Raw genomic sequence first — 14055 nt, 5'->3', positions numbered from 1 at the left:
ACTCTCTGCCCCTGCTACCTCTGATACAGTGGCAGCAGGGGGCAGGATGCAATATGTGTAGTCGATAAGATTAACTAATAAGCCTATAATCATGTAGTCAACCAGACGGACATCCCAATCAATAAGCATGATGAGGAAGAGATGTTTACAAGCACTGTAAATTAGGTTTTCTGATACATGCTAAGTGATCAATTAAAGTAACTGAATATACATAATACAGTACTTTTTTCAAAATAGTAATGTTTTCTACACATAAGTGTGTCTCCTGCCTCTTCTGTACTTTCACTCACATTGCACTGCCCTTGCTGTAACTCAAGCAGCAGAGTATATTTTAAAATATGTAAGACCTCTTTTAATCAGCAACACCAATGAGAGGCTGAGGGGCCAACTGCCCAGGGCCCCAGTCATTTTAAAGTTGCCTATGGGCAGTGGTGCGTAGAGATCCCCTCATTAGGAGCTGTTGCCAAAGAGGTGTGTATGTCACTTTCGGGAGCCACCCAAGATAAGCACCAAAAATCTGACCTCCATACCCTGGCCAAGCCCAGAGTCAGCACCCAAACTCCCTCCCAGAGCCTGCACTGAGCACTCCCTCCCACCACTCAATCTCCTGCCCCAGTCTGGTAAAAGTGAGAGAGAGTGAGTGAGAGGAAAGGGGGATGGAGTGCGGAGGGGCAGGACAGGGACATGACCTCAGGGAAGGGATGCAGCAGGTGATAGAGGAAAGATCTTTGGGTTTGCCTGATTAAACAGCTGGCAACCCTATTGAATGGGCACTTGGAGGTCCTGGCCGTGCCAGCTGTTCGCTAAGCATCAGTCAGCACAGGTTGTAGCTCACTGGGCTCCAGCCAGCACAGGCACAGCACTTCCTAAATGTTAGGTGGACTGTGTTTGCATGCACACGGCTTATGTATGCTTCTGGGGCCCCACTGAACCATCCTGCCATGGGGCCCAGAATTGCTGTTGGTGGAACTGCTTTTAATGACGCATTATTTTTCAAAGTTGGTATAGCAATTAGAAAGTCTATCACGTTGCAATTCCAAACAACTACATAAAATCAGTTGGGTGCTAAGCAAGTTCAGTATGTTGCAAAAAAAAAAAAAAAAAAAAAAATCTATCCCTTCATAATTAACTATTCCATACAACTATAAGGCACTGCAGGCAATCATTCCACTCACTATTATCCCAGCCTCATTTATCAGCTTCACTTTTGTGGGCAAACTATTTCATATTCAAACTTTTAGAAATCCTGCTCTCTAAAATAGTCTATGCCTTCTGTATGCAGAGGTAAAATTTTAAATTCAGCTTGATGAGAGTACTTTCCATTCTAGTTATGAATGACACATTGCACTTTTAGAACGAGTTTTTCATTCTTTAGATTGGGATGGGCAAGATATAGCTCGGGGGCTGGATCCAGCCTACCACGCCTTTCAGTTTGGCCCATGGCCCACGTTACTGGATGCACAGGCAGGGAGCAGGACCAGGGCTCAGAATGGCTAGCTGCTCCATCTTCCTCTGCACTGGAGGGAGCAGAGAAAACTTTGCATGCTGCAAACCTACTCTTTCACCCAAACTCCCTCTCAGATCCCACACTCCTCCTGCACCTCAGTCCCCTACCCCGAGCTCCCTTCTGCACCCAACTTCCATCCTAGACCCCACAACCCCTTCACAGAAAAGTGCAGTCCTTGACCACTTACCAAAATCTTATCACCACCCACCCCTGCTTTACATATTATTACAGAGCATCAATTAAACAGGTTGATCAAGGTTAAGAAAACAGTTTAAGAATTTTTTAGTTTATATTTTAAAAATAGTAAACACACTGCAGTGAACATGTGTTACTATTTGTATTCCTTCTCCTTTGAAAGGGATTTACAGAGCGAGCAGAATGTCAAAGGTAGTTAACATAATATTGACAACTAAAATATGATACACTGCAAAAATCCAAAATGGCTATAAAAATATAAACAGTATTGAAATTGACTGCTAAATATCTTTGAATAGATGTTTTCAATAGGTTGTAGGAGATACTGGCTTTTTAGAGTATAAAAATATTTTTACCTCTACGGTATTTGAGTGCATTTGACCCAGGCAACATCAGGTGCAGCATTATGCAAACATAAGCAGTTTCGTTTTATTCAAACTGAGAATGTTACAGTAGCAAGAGGAAGACTCACACTGTGTGGAACACTTATAAATACTCTCCCCAGAGAGACACTTTGACAAATGTACACTTATGCTTTTTTAAAGAGAAAACTTTAATGTTACTTGCACATTGAATCTCATTGTGCAAGTGAGTAAGAAAAGTTTTCAGTTAAGGTTCCCAGAAGACACGGTGGGGAGAATTTTACACTAGAATAAATGGGTCGGAGGGGCTCAGGCAGAAATTAGACAAAGGGGGAATGAGCCATATATTAGATACTTTAGGATTCAACCCAAAAACTCAATAAAAGAAGTGGAGAGGTAAGAACTTCTTGCCAAATTAAAAATACTCTAATTTAACAAGGGATGTAAGTGACTAATTGACTAGTTGCTTCCCCCCTCGCTGCCTCTATTAGAAAGAGGGAGACAGCTTAAAAGCTGGTTCTACCCAGCTCCAGCTCCGTGGGAGAGGACAGGGTGCAATGGCACAGTGGCAGCCAACTTTGAAATGTACAAGAGTCCCCCTCACTGGAGCTCTTGTACATTTCAAAGTTGGCACGCCGCATGGAGCATGGAGCCCAGGGCCAGCAGGGAAGTCCCCAGCTTTGAAATGCACAAGAGCCCCCACTGGGGGATAGATAAATTCATGGAGGTTAGGTCCATCAATGGCTATTAGCCAGGATTGGTAGGAATGGTGTCCTTAAGTCTCTGTCTGGAGATGGATGACAGGAGAGGGGTCACATGATGATTACATGTTGTGTTAGTGAAGTGACGTGTGGGGACAGAGGTTAACTGCCAGCCCCTGTGGCACAGAGCTGGTGAAGGGGCAAGGCCTGGGTGCAGAGGGAAAGGTTAATCCTCAGCCCATGTGGCACAGAGCTGGGAGGGAGTTGGTGGGGGAGAACCAACTAGAGGCTGGGAAGCCACGACTTGCAACTCTCACCAACCACGTGGCGAGGGGAGGCCACATGGCTTAGAACAGAGGGAGGGGCTGTGGGACACAGTGACACATGACGTCACTCTGTCATCTCACAGGAAAAAAGGTTTTTTTTAATATATTGAGAGATTAACTCTTATAATTTATCTGTTTTATAAAGCAAAACACTATAGACATATCTGAGCCAGTAATTTAAGATGACAAAATACCTGTATTGTTTTTCCAAGTCCCATGTCATCTCCAAGAATACAGCCTCTTTTCTGAGCATAGTGTCCATAGAGAAACTGAACCCCGACCCTTTGATAATCACGCAGATACCTATTAATTGTATAAGGGATACTGTCCCCATCTGCAGATAACTCATAAGCAACTGCAGGAGATGGAAGCCTTTGGTCAGGAAAATAAGGCTTTTCCAAATCTTCATCGTCAAATATTAAATTTTTCCGGGGATCTCTACCAGCTTTGGCTTTACAGAGTTTCGTTGTTAGTATGTTCTTTTCTTCAGACCCCAAAAAAGAAACAACTGCAAATGATTTCCCATTCTTGTCCGTTTCAACTGACTTTATTGTGGCTTCACAAAGTTTCCCACTTTCAGGAGATCGGACAAGACACTTCTCTCCAGCATGCCACTTATCTAAAAACAAAAACGCACAAAAAAGATGATGTTGCAAACTTTGTGAAAAAGTGCTAGGTCTTATTACACTTTTGTTAACACTGTTCAAAGACTTTTACTAACACTGTTCTAAGACTATATATGTAATTAATGCCCTTCATTTTGCTTTTTATTTATATGTTCCCTAGAAATGTATCCAGTTTTTTTTACAGATACTTCTCCCATTTCTAAAATGTTTAAACACCCAAAACAGCAAGTGCTGGTGAGGGAAGCCCACAAGGACAGTACTCACCATGTGGCACTTGAAAAAATCTTCCATGCTCTGCAGCGATCAGGAGGTTTTGGCTGCCAGGAACTTGCTCCCTACCCTTCTTTTTCTGTGCCTCCAACACAGAGGGAATGCTAAATCGGTGGTCAACAGGGGAGCAAATGGCTCCACTCCTGGGTGGATTTGATTTAAATCACAAGTCAGGAACACTTGATTTAAGCATGGTTTTCTACATAAAACTGCATTCTTGCTAGTTGCCATAACCTTAATACATATTCTTCACAATTCAGAGATAGATGCAAGATACGTTTTTAGAAGGTACACACTATACATTTTAAATGGTGATTTATTTTGAAAACTTTTCAGATTAGTTTTACAGCTGTATCAGAAAATGAATGATTGTTTGGTTATTTCATTTACGAAAGGTGATTAAAGCAGATATTTATGGGGTCAATTCCCCAATACCCCAATTTAACAGGTTAATCATAATATATGGAGGATTTTCTTACCATGCTGTATAAGGAGGAAAACATCACCTGGCACACATTTAAATTGTTTAATTTAACTAAAACAATATTATGTATTTTGAAGTTTTTTTTCTTCAACAGCAAACAATGTTTTAACAAAACAAGCATATGAATTTTTTAATTTAGCTAAACATTCGAGTTTTTCTATCAAGTTTGTTTTTATTAAATTGTTAACTAAAACAGTTATTTTTTAAAACAAAAACTAAATTGATTGTAAGCCTAGTCAACATGAGAAACTTAAAATATTGGCTTCTATTCATTGAACTTTTTGAAACTGCAGTTTTAGAGAGAGGGAAGGGATTGATTTAAATCTTTTTCTGTGCCTATGTGTACACAAATTTGCAGAGGGACAACAAGGTTGAGGACTTATTTCTCACCAGGCCTCAGTGTGGCTGCCGGGAAGGGAGTGGGGAGGGGGAGAACCAGCCGCTGGGAAACAGGCTGGGGGCAGCAGAGCTGTCCGGTGGAGGTGGGGGGCTGGCAGGCGGCCAACGGAAGTAGGGCTGGAGGAGAATGGGGAAGGCTGAGAGGGGAAATCAGGAGGAGGAAGATGGGAGAATCAGCCTCCGGAAGCAGGGCTGGACAGGGGCAGCAGGGCTGACCAGGAGAGATCGGGAGGAAAAGCGGGGGAGAATCAGCTGGCGGGGAGGAGGTAGGAGGGGAGTGGGGTGCGGGGGGGTTGTCGGGGGGAGCAGGACTGGCCAGGGGAGATCAGTGGGGAGCAGGGGGAACCGGATACCGGAAGCAGGGCTGGACGGGGAAGATCAGGAGGAGAAGCGGGGGGCAGGGCCAGGAGAGCGAATCGGCTGGCGGGAAGTGGGACTGACGCAGGCACATGCAGACCTGGGCACATGAGTGAGTCCGGCCCCATAGATTCCATTTTGCACCCTACCTCTCCCCCATAACCTCTCTCGAGTAGTTGCGAACTGCCTGGCTGGTAGACACACTCACGCAGCGTTAGCATATTTACCAGCCAGGCAGTTCACAGCTAGACTGATACACCTAATTATAATAAAACTTACCTAATTAGAAAATACCAGACATTTTATATGTCCGGTATTTTCTCAATTTGTTTCCCAGACAGAACCCTCAAATACGGGACTGTCCGGTACAAAACTGGACACCTGGCAACCCTACCCCTTCTTGCACCCTCCCTCCTAGCCAGATACCTTACCCCCAATCTGCCCCTGCTCCCACCTCCTGGAGTGCCTGTGCGGCACCAGGTCCCTGAAGCCCTGGCCCAGGCTGGGCAGAGGATGCAGCCGGGTGAAATACTGAAAATGTATTCATTTTTCATTCTTTTTTTTAATATGCATTTATATTTTTGGGCCGCAAAAAACAATACTGAAAAAAATGGGTTCCAACTAAAGTAAAAAGTTTGGGAAACCCTGGTCTAGCCAGCTTTCTATCCATCTTACAGTCCATTTATCCAATCCATATTCCCTTAACTTGCTGGCAAGAATATTGTAGGTGACCGTATCAAAAGCTTTGCTAATGCTGGCACTGGGGGCTTTGGGAGGATCAGAAACAACTTATTTGAATATTCATTTACTTAATGAATATGCAAATGAATGTTGCCGGTCCTCCAAAAATTCATGAATAGATTTACTGGTCCCTGTGTCAAAAAATTTAGGAACTCCTGTTCTAGAGTGAACGCTGAGTCCCATTGGGTAGATAGAAAGATTAACCTAAATAATCTACACCAGCCATGGCCAACCCGCAGCTTGCAAGCTGCATGAGGCTCCTCCGGCCCAGAGTGTGGCTCACAAAGCCCTGCCCTGTGGCTCATAAAGCTGCTCCTGCACCCTAAAAACGGCCCTCTCCTCCCAGCTCCCTGTGCTGACCTGGGTAGGGGAGCTGTCCAGCACGGCCATCAAAGATGGAGAATTAAAGATGGTGTCGGCCAGCGGGAGCCTGATGTGGCCAAAAAGCCTCTAAATACATTTTCTTTTTTTTTTTTTTTCTTTTTTTTGGCTTGACAACTTTGCCCTGGCTCTTTGCGCTGGATTCACTGATATGTTGGCTCTTTGTCCAGAATGGGTTGGCCATCCCTGATCTACACAGAAACCTAGAAGATTGGTTCCCTAAATCCAGGAACTACTGAAACTCATTTACAAGATTTTTCTTAACATTACATGAATTAGAATTTATAATCTCTAATCTCTATTTCATGATGAGATATCTTTGATCTCTGATGTATCCTAATTAAAATGATCTTTATATAGGGTTTTCCCTCAAAAAGTATTATATAAACAATTCAATTTAAATAAAAAATAAACTGATTTGCATACAAATCCAATTAAATTTTAAAATCATTATTTTTTATCCACTCTGCTCTACTCCCTCAATACTGATCTCTGCTGAAGAGCCTTCCTAACCCCACCAATCCTTCAGAATGGTCCCATCTGCTTCCCTTGTGCATACTCCAGGGCTCCCTGCTACAGATGTAAGGGGAGCAAGAAAGGCAGGAAGCATGGTCCTAACAGTTAAGACTACCTGCACTGAGTTCCCGCTGTTTATGGTGGATGCTGCTCTCTCCTAATCCCAGCCGTTCAACCTAGTCCCATCCACTCACACTGAAGGAGTGGGGACAGGAGAGTGCTCTGTCTGGCAGGGGCCAGAACTGAAAGAGTGCAGTGTTCCGTTCCCTGCAGGTCTGTCTCTACAGTGGTTCTCAACATGAACATTAGAGACACAAGGTGGTCTAAGAAGAGAGATTACCTCATCCACCTTGTCTCTCTAATGTCCTGGGACCAAGATAGCTACAACTACAGTTCATGTTGAGAAGCAAAATGATTTACATAACTTTCATTTATGAAATAAATCCTTAATTATATGTACAGTACTAAGTTGAAATAGTAGTTTCCTTGTTATCAGTAGATCTAATTTATATTGTGCAGAATGTCAATTTAAGCCTTTCATCCTGTCTAATCCCAAACCTGCAGCCACTCTCCAGAGGAGACTTCACTGCAGGCTCTGCAGCATAAAGTGTATTTAAGTTTTATATTGCAGAGCCCACAGGGTGTAACCGCTAAGATTTCTAGCGGTTACACGATTATCTTTTAAAACTAATTTTTACATCCCTAGTGAAAGAAAAAATCTGCCCAAAGAACAGCATTATTATTTACTATGTATTTTAGAAATGTATGTCTGTCTATGAGTCAGTTTGTTCAAGAACTTAAAGCAAAGTAAGGGTTTGGTGTGCAAGACAATGGGATGTGCCTGGAATTCGATTTTTTTCTCAAAAAATGGAAAGTGAGGGATCTGGTAGAAGGGAGTTATCCTCTAAATGAAAAAAAAAATGATATTGGTACTTCCCCTAGTGTAAGCACAATTATTCCAATAGCCAAGTGCTTATATCAACTTACTTCCCTTTGCTATTTAAGAAAAAAAAAAATCTACCAGTATAAGCACTTTTATACCTATTTTACTGCATCAATATTAAGGTTGCACCACTTGAACAATACTAGTAGATCATTTTAAAAGTTTAATAATGCCCTGCAAAATATTAGTTTCCAATCAGTCTAGGCATTTTGTTCCAATTTCTACATTTAATATTGTAAAAAATCTGAAATGAAAAAGTCAAAATGTTCTATTCTGAGAATATTTAACCTTATTTCCTTCTACTTTCCACCCCCAAAAAAGTTGTTTTAATCAACATATTTCTGCAAAACATTCACCTTCCAAGGAGCTGGCATTTTCCAAAAGAAAACACATACAAAAGAGTAAATCTCTATATATCAGTATAGCTGAAGAAAGTTTGCACGATTAGGCAAAGCTGTACATAACTTGTCACTTTCAGTGTTACATTTTTACATCTTCAAAGCACTCTACAGGTATTTATTAATCTAAAATTATCCCAAAGACATATAGGTAATAACCTACCTTTGATATTGTCGCACATTTCAATTTACAACCACATATGCACTTCTAACATCCATGAATTAGAACATCCAAACATTCATGATAAAAAGAGAAGTCAAGGAGCCTATTCCACGTGCTAAAATGATTGGAAAGAAAAGGAGCCTGTCACTCAAGCTGAAAGATATAACACCAATCAAGAGTAAACTTCTGTGATGTTCTTATTTCCTACCCTCTCAAATAACTAAAATTTGAATCCCAGTAGCTGCTCTCTGTGCGAACAAAATCCATGGGCTGAAACTGACTTATGACATCCTTTGACAAGGCAAGCATTTTTACCTGATAAAACATACTAGATTTCTAAAACGTTTAACATCAATAAGTTAAATCCTCTGCCAATGATTAATGTTGGTGATAAAACAGATGGTTGACACATTTTCATATATATATATATATATATATATATATATATATATATATATACACACACACCTTTTCCAAACACTAAGGGACATCATTTACTAATAGGACTATAAAAGAATTTTTTAAATGTGATTAATTGTAAGAATAAAAAACACAATCACAGTGTTAAACAATAGAATACCATTTATCTACTATATATTTCAGAAACTTTGAGAGTCCATCTGTCCATAAATGTGTTTGTTCAAGAACTCCTACGCATTAAGAGATAGGAGCACCAAATTTGGTATATTGCTTCCTCTTATCATAACTTAAAAGAATGTAAGGGTTTAGTTGTGCTAGGACAATGGGATGTGCCTTAAATTTTATTGTTTCTCATAAAATAGCAAGGGAGGGGTCTGTTAGGAGTAACAGTTATACTTGAAAATGATCACAGGGGGCAGCAAGTACCCAAGATGGGGACTGGGACAGCTATAATCTCACTGGGCCAGCAGGAGCAAGCATGGAGAAAGGGACAGCTATCTACTATAGAGAGTTTTTCTGGTTTGTCTGCCAGCTGGGGGACATTCACCTCTCCTCCAGCTATGCCATGGACAGGTGTGTCTCACCTGGTCCCAAGTTGCTATGGTGAGAAAGGGCTGGGGTTGTACTCTCTCCCTAGAGCAGCCTGCATACTGAATCTTTCAACCCATGCCCCACCGCAGAACAATTATTTAAATTAAGAAAAACAAAACTTATCTGAGTTTAGAACTTGAGAAATGTTAGATAAATCATTTAATTTTAAACATTTTTTTGTATTTTTCTACATTTTCAGTACTGTGATTTCAATTACAACACAGAATACACAAAGGCTTAATACTTTATTTTTTTTTAGAACAAATATTTACACTGTAAAACCCCCCAGTATTTTTGTAATTGCACTACAATACTTGTCTGGGTTGACTCTTCATCATGAAAGTACAACTTATAAATGTAGAATTTTTTTATGTAACTGCACTTAAAAATAAGATGTACAATTTTAGAGCCTAAGTACACTCATTCCTACATTATATTCAGCCAATCGCTAGAAAAGCAAGTTTGTTTACATTTATAAGTTAATGCTGCCTAGTTCTTATTTACAAGGTGGAAGAAAGAAAGAAAGAAAGAAAGAAAGAAAGAAAGAAAGAAAGAAAGAAAGAAAGAAAGAAAGAAAGAAAGAAAGAAAGAAAGAAAGAAAGAAAGAAAGAAAGAAAGAAAGAAAGAAAGTTATTGCTGGTGTTGCAAGATATTTATGTGCCAGATATGATAAATATCAGTATGAATCCATGCCACCATTCCAGAGGACATCCTTCCATGCTGATGACAGGTCGGGCTTGATAATAATCCCCGAGTTACGAACATAACCCACACTTACGAACAGCACGGTCACTATGTAACTCAATGGGGTCCGAGTTACGAACAGATCAAGTTACAGCCAAGTGTTTGGTCCATAACTCGTTCGTAACTCAGGGAGAGGCAGTAGCTATCTTTAGAAATCTCAGATTGATACCTTGTATTTTTATCAAATCTAGTGGAAAAACGTGCTGGGTCATCATCAGACACTGAAAGTAAAACCACATAACAAGAGATGTACAATTCTCTCCTAAGACAGTCAGTCACAAATTAATGTGGTTTTTTTTAAATGAAAGTCATCGGCATAATTCCAGAATTGTGTCTTCTGGAGTAATTGCTAAAGCATGAAATGACATACAAATGTTGAGCATATCTGGTACGTAAATACCATGCAAGATCAGCTGCAACAGTTCTATGCAAACACCTGGTTTCACTTTCCAGTGACACTGTAAATAAGAAGAGAGCAGCATTAGCTCCAGTAAGAGTAAACAAACTTGTTTGTCTCTGTTACTGGCTGAAGAAGAAATAGGACTGAATGGACTCTGTTTTGTTTTTGAGTGCAGTTCTGTAACAAAAAACATACATTTGTAAGTTGCTCTGTCACAATATAGATGGCATGACAGTACTTTTCTGAAGTAAATTGAAAAATAAACTATTTCTTAGCTTTACAATTCAAATATTTGCAACCAAATATCAAGTGTGCACTGTATGCTTTATAATCTATGCTATAATTGAAATCAATAAATTTGAAAATGCAGAAAAACAACCACAATATTGATAATAAATTTCAATTGGCATTTTATTATTAACAGTTAGACTATAACTACCATTAATTGCCAGTTTTAGCGTTTGTTTTGAATTAATCACTTGAGTTAATAGTGATTGACAGCCCTACTAAAATCTGTATTCTTGCATTTCATAAAAAATTTTTCCTTAAAAAATATAAAATATAAATAAATATAACATTTCAATAATATTTAATATATGCTCAAGCTCCCATTTATTCAAAAGGAGAATTAAATATATTTTTAAAATTCCTATTCGCAACTAGTTCTTAGAAACAATGTATCGGGTTTATCTAGTTTTTAACAAGAAAAAAGGACTACAAGGAGGAAACAGGACAAATAGAAAGATTGCAAAAACCAAATATATATAAAAAACTAGAGAAATAATTTTGTCATATATAAACCAATACTTACCACTTCTTTGCCCTTCATTAAAATTTAATAGAAGCAGTATGAATACAAATAAAAATGTTACAATAATATTAAAATCTGTTGAAAACAAATATAACCTGTGTCAAAATGATATTTTAAAGGAAATCAATACACCAAAGACTTGCGAATTTCTCTGAAGAAAAAGTTATGTTAACATCTTCACACATGAAGGAGTCAAGTCTTGCACTCTTTGTGCATACACAACACCAGGCTGCACAAGTAATACAGGACCAGGACCTTTTATTACATTTTATATATAATGTTATTGTGTTATTTCAATATTTCCCCTTGTTAAGAAGCCAATCCCACTCCTATTCCATATGACCCTTCTTTATCTTGAAAATCACACATTGTGTTTAGGCAATAACAAAATACTCATGGACACGATAACACCTCTTCATTCCCATCACGTGATATATGCCATCAAGTGCTAGCAATGCCCCTGTGCCATGTATATTGGACAGTCTCTAGACAATGGATTAATGGACATAAATCAGATATTCAAAATGGTAACCCACAAGAAACTTGTTGGGGAACATTTTAACTCACTCGGGGACTCATTAATGTATTTAAAAGTGTATATCCTCTTACAAAGTAATTCAGGAAACAGCTAGAGTGTCAGTCTGCTGAACTGGCCTTCATATGCAAATCTGACACATTCACCCAAAGATTGAACAAATCCAACATGTCTTGGATGGGCCATTATATTCAACAACTCAAATGACATCAAAAGTTAAGTACAGGCAGTCCCCGACTTCCGCGGATCCGACTTATGTCGGATCCGCACTTACGAACGGGGCTTTTCTCGCCCTGGAGCTCGCGGGCGGTGGGACCTCCCAGAGCACAGCGGTCCCGCCACCGTGTCCCCCGGGGCGAGAAAAGCTGCTCCGGGTCTCCCTGGTGGGGACAGCAGGGAGACAGGAGCAAAGCCGCAGAGGCGGGGGACCCCGCCGCCTGTGCGGCTTTGCTCCGGGGCAAAGGAGCAAAGCCGCACGGGCAGCGGGGTCCCGCCGCCTGTGCAGCTTTGCTCGGGTCTCCCTGCTATGCTGGGGGGGACTCCCCCCCAGCACAGCAGGGAGACAGGAGCAAAGCCGCAGAGGCGGCGGGACCTCTGCACCTCCACGGCTTTTCTCGGGTCTCCCTGGTCCTGTAGTCAGCCACTGATCAGTTTCAGCAGCGGCTGAATCTGGAGCCAGTTCCGACTTACATACAAATTCAACTTAAGAACAAACCTATAGTCCCTATATTGTACGTAACCCAGGGACTGCCTGTATAAGGAACTTACAGCCCACTCCATAAGCCTCATTTTGCGTGGACACTTTGACAGTTTTTCCTGTCCCCCAATCCTCTTTTTATTCCATATATTTGTACCCCTGGATCCCTTGCTTCATTAACCTAAAGAAGTGGGTTTTGCCCACAAAAAGCTCACGATATAATTATATTTTTTGGGTTAGTCTCTTAGGGTGTGTCTAGACAACAGGGTTTTTTCGAAAAAAGAAGCTTTTCTTCAAAAAAACTTCACCTGTGTCTAGAATGCAGCCGTGTTCTTTCAAAAGTAAATCAAAAGAATGCGGCAGTTTTTTTCCATTGCGGTAAACTTCATTCTACAAGGAATAACACCTTTTTTCTAAAGTACTCTTTCGAAAAGAGGCGCTATTGAATGCAAACTGTGCTTTTTCAAAAGAGCGCATCAGACTTTCTAAAACGCAGCTCGCTTTTTCAAAAAATCTCCTTGTAGCCTAGACAAGGCCTCTTTCGAAAGAGGCTTGTAGTCTAGACGTAGCCTAAGGGAACATCTACATATCAACGTTATTTCGAAATAACTTCATCCAGGCCTGCACATCAGGCAGTTATGTCAAAATAATGCTCAAATACGGTCAAGCTGGAGGACTTCTCATTTCAACTCATTGTACAAGAGTAGGGGAAGTTCGAGGAGGAGTGCTCTATTTCAAAATAAGTGCTGCGTAGAGGCTCCTAATTTTGAATTAAGCTATTTTGAAGTACACTAGGCAATTGACATAGCTCAATTTGCTAGCTTCCCAGTTAAACCCTGCTGGGCAGACGCACCCTAAAGCGCTACCAGGACCATTTGTTGTTTTCTAAGTTACCCCTCCGAGGCCCTGACCCCGCAGTACCATCATGATTTCACTTGCAGGTACATGGAGAGGGGCTGCCCCCAAATCAATCACTTCCTTGCAAAAGAAGGGGAGGGGAGACAACCCACCCCCTGCCCTGAGCGCGGGCAGCGACTCTTACGACACCAGGGGGCACCTCTCTCCCGGGAGCTGGGGCAGTGTCCTGAGCTCCCCCCCACGGATAAGCAGGAGGGGGAGCAGATGAGGGGCAGCGCCTGCAGCCCCCGCCCCGCGCGGCTCCGTCACCCTCCCTCGCTCCCGCAGCGGCTTCCCCTGGGGGCGGCCGGGACTCCACGGTGGCTCCCCGTTGTGGTCAGCGCCGGCTGGCCCCGCCCCCTTCTTTCTGCGCCCTCCCCGGCTGCCCCCTCCCCTCTCTCACCGGGCGCTGCACCGCTCCACGCCAGCCGGGACATGCCAGGGCCAGCCTCTCCTGCCAAATATCGCGAGATGAGAAGGCGCTGCGGGATTCTCTCGTAAAGGAGCCGCAATTCCCCTCCCCACGAAGGCTGGCGCTTCCAGGAGGAAACGACGTGACGTGTTGAGTTCTCGCGCTGTGCGCCCGGCTCA

At 41.7% G+C, this 14055-nt stretch overlaps 1 protein-coding gene across 7 annotated transcripts in view; it reads right to left on the bottom strand.

Moving 5' to 3' along the window:
• The window catches only part of ERCC6L2 (ERCC excision repair 6 like 2), a 126016-nt gene extending 112002 nt beyond the window's left edge, over positions 1–14014 (bottom strand). Inside the window, exons 1-3 of one of the 7 annotated variants that reach the window (XM_075931826.1) lie at positions 13868–14014; positions 8370–8484; positions 3286–3710 (exon numbers count right to left, since the gene is read on the bottom strand). In XM_075931826.1, coding sequence (XP_075787941.1) covers positions 3286–3710; positions 8370–8388 — 444 coding nt within the window. In that variant the 5' untranslated portion in view covers positions 8389–8484; positions 13868–14014. Of the gene's footprint in view, positions 1–3285; positions 3711–8369; positions 8793–11335; positions 12300–13488; positions 13797–13867 lie in introns of those variants that run through there. The other 6 variants (XM_075931828.1, XM_075931829.1, XM_075931831.1 and 3 more) reach the window with 6 other exon arrangements.
• Positions 14015–14055: the final 41 nt, after the last annotated feature.

This window comes from Pelodiscus sinensis, chromosome 6 (genome assembly GCF_049634645.1).
Source record: "Pelodiscus sinensis isolate JC-2024 chromosome 6, ASM4963464v1, whole genome shotgun sequence".
Classification (NCBI taxonomy): domain Eukaryota; kingdom Metazoa; phylum Chordata; order Testudines; family Trionychidae; genus Pelodiscus; species Pelodiscus sinensis.
This window is presented reverse-complemented; position numbering and strand designations above follow the sequence as displayed.